Below are 2,338 nucleotides of genomic sequence, written 5' to 3'. Positions count from 1 at the left end.
GACTTACCGATGTCGCGTCCTTCCCAGTATCGACATAGTTAACGCGGTGAATTCTCTCGCGTTCCTTTTAAAAGTTTGAAGTTCCCCGTAGTTTTTCTTTTTGTCGCGCCGGCTGCGACTGCGGAGGCGCGGCGCGGGCCCGGCCGCGTGTGGCTCGCTGCTCTTCGTTGTTTTCTCGTTCTCGCCAGCCTTTATCTTCAACAAGATTGCTCGTTTTTAAATGAAGTTATATCGTCCCGTTTGAACACCGGACCAAGAAGGCGCGGCGAATTTTTAATTAGTTTCCAAAGATAGAGAATTCTAAGGAGGAATGCGGGAGCCGTGTTGCGAGAGTGCGCCGATTTCTTAATTGAGACGTGAACATAGCGTTTCGAACACCGAGAGGCGATTTGTTGAATACGGGAAGATTAATTATGAATGGAAGTCTTAAATCGACGGCCGGTGCAAGCGGCTAAGTTGCGCGTATTCGCTAATGAAGAGAATTAATGAACGCCATTTTTCGTAGTGCCATATCGAAGAATCGCGTGACGCCGGCAAGCGCGCGTCACTGCCGACGATTATTTCATTAGCGATGATACTTTCATCGCAAAAGAGAAGAAAAGGTCGGGTAATGGCATGGCTGAATAAAATTACTTTAAACACATAATACATGTAATAAGCGCGTTTAAATTATAACAATGCATTAGGGAAGAAAAATAAGTAAGTAATTGACAAATAACTGGTATTACTGAGCCGGCACTAGAGCCACAATATTGAAGCCAATGTTGTCTGGTTCTCTTTCAATAAATTCACGGCAAACTTTAGCGGCGTCTTCCAAGAGCCTTTCTGGAGTGGTGGGTCCATGGTCGATAGGTTGATCCTTACGCCCGTCCAACTCGTACAGACGGCCGTCCTTATGAATGAAGGTGACGAAATGGTAGTTCACAGATCCTTCGGTTTGCCCAGCTTCGTGGCTGGCGCTGCGGACTAATTCTTTGTACGCCTCGCGGATCGCAGTGGATTTCTCTAGCAGCTCTCCTTTGGCTGCGGAGTTTAGGCCTTGGGCTTCATCAATGTAATTCTTCAGAAGTCCGTCACCGAGTTGTATTTTATTGACATTGTTGGCGATACTGTGTACGAGCGCAATTGTACCGCACACGTTACTTAGGACTTGCTTAAGGTGGAAGACGTCTTTAGGGGGCTCCTTGTCTGTGGTTCGCAATTTGGATTCCTCTATGGTGCGGTGCACTTCGTAAGTTTCGGAGAGCGGGAACAGCAGGACCACGGCAAGAACAGGTCGCGGCACCCATCCCAGGGCCTCATCTTCTAGCCCTATGACGTCCACCATCCGCCAGTTATCGGGCACCCCTAACTTTTGTAAGTACTTGTTCATGGTATCGGGATTCGACTCCATTGGAAGTGCTTCCATTTTCTTGCAACTCTGGTATAATAGTATCGCGGAATAGCACGCAAAATATGAAATATTTTTTTCAGCAGTTAAAGATTGTCAATGTCAATCAGTTATATTCTCTTTAAGTTTGTCTTTGGGCTGAGGTTGCCGGTCAGGTTTGATACAAATGAAATCCAACAAAAAGGTAGATATCGATATCTAAAAGAATTTAAAGGATTGTAAAGTTAGACTAAGAAAAGTCTGCAGCGATTTTGATAGCCCTCGCAGCGTAAGTGTTATTTATAGGTACGTTATAATTTCATAGAAGTTTGACGTTTAAAATGACACTTGCACTGCGTGGGCTATAAAAATCGCTGCAGGCTTTTCTCGGTGTGACTCTATGCGCCATTATATTACCATCAATTATTATATTTATTAAATAGGTATTGTACCTACCTAGACCAACACATCACATTATTTTGAACTGGATTTTTTTTATGTTAGTTCTACTCGGAATCACGAGCCATTTCGATCCTAATACGAAAAAAAAAACCTTTCCTATGATAGATATTTCGTTTCTTCCATTCCGTTACAAGTTAGTCATACAGTGTATGAAAAATGGTTTCGGAATGGAAAAATAAATTTGGAACACTTTCTTTTTCTTATTAGGATCGAAAGAGCTCGCCAAAAAAATGTTGTGTTGGTGCAGTACCTAGGTGAGGTACTTACACAGATTTTTGGTGTAGCTACAGTCAGCGTCGTATAGTAGGTAGCGTCCAAAGTATTCAAATAGTTCGGTACACCATATATTATATATGGCGTATCGAACTATTTGAATATTTTGGATGCTACTACTATATGACGCACACATTACATGCGCGCATAACTATTACGGCCAAAACGCGGAGCACAAATAATTTTAATTACCTGCCTAAAGGGGGTCCACCTGTGCAATTTCTTTGTCCAATG

The 2,338-nt window shown here is 43.1% G+C and overlaps 1 protein-coding gene across 1 annotated transcript; it reads right to left on the bottom strand.

Annotated features, from left to right (window-relative positions):
- Positions 1–647: 647 nt before the first annotated feature.
- On the bottom strand, positions 648–1,408 carry LOC134666324 (ubiquitin carboxyl-terminal hydrolase-like). Its single transcript, XM_063523471.1, has one exon. The coding sequence runs from the start codon at positions 1,406–1,408 to the stop codon at positions 725–727; it is 684 nt and encodes a 227-aa protein (XP_063379541.1). The 3' UTR covers positions 648–724.
- Between the last annotated feature and the right edge of the window lie 930 nt (positions 1,409–2,338).

This window comes from Cydia fagiglandana, chromosome 7 (genome assembly GCF_963556715.1).
Source record: "Cydia fagiglandana chromosome 7, ilCydFagi1.1, whole genome shotgun sequence".
In the NCBI taxonomy this organism is placed as follows: Eukaryota; Metazoa; Arthropoda; class Insecta; order Lepidoptera; family Tortricidae; genus Cydia; species Cydia fagiglandana.
This window is presented reverse-complemented; position numbering and strand designations above follow the sequence as displayed.

Excerpts from the sequence above, each read along its gene's own strand:
- LOC134666324 (XM_063523471.1), bottom strand. The coding sequence starts at position 1,408 with ATGGAAGCACTTCCAATGGAGTCGAATCCCGATACCATGAACAAGTAC.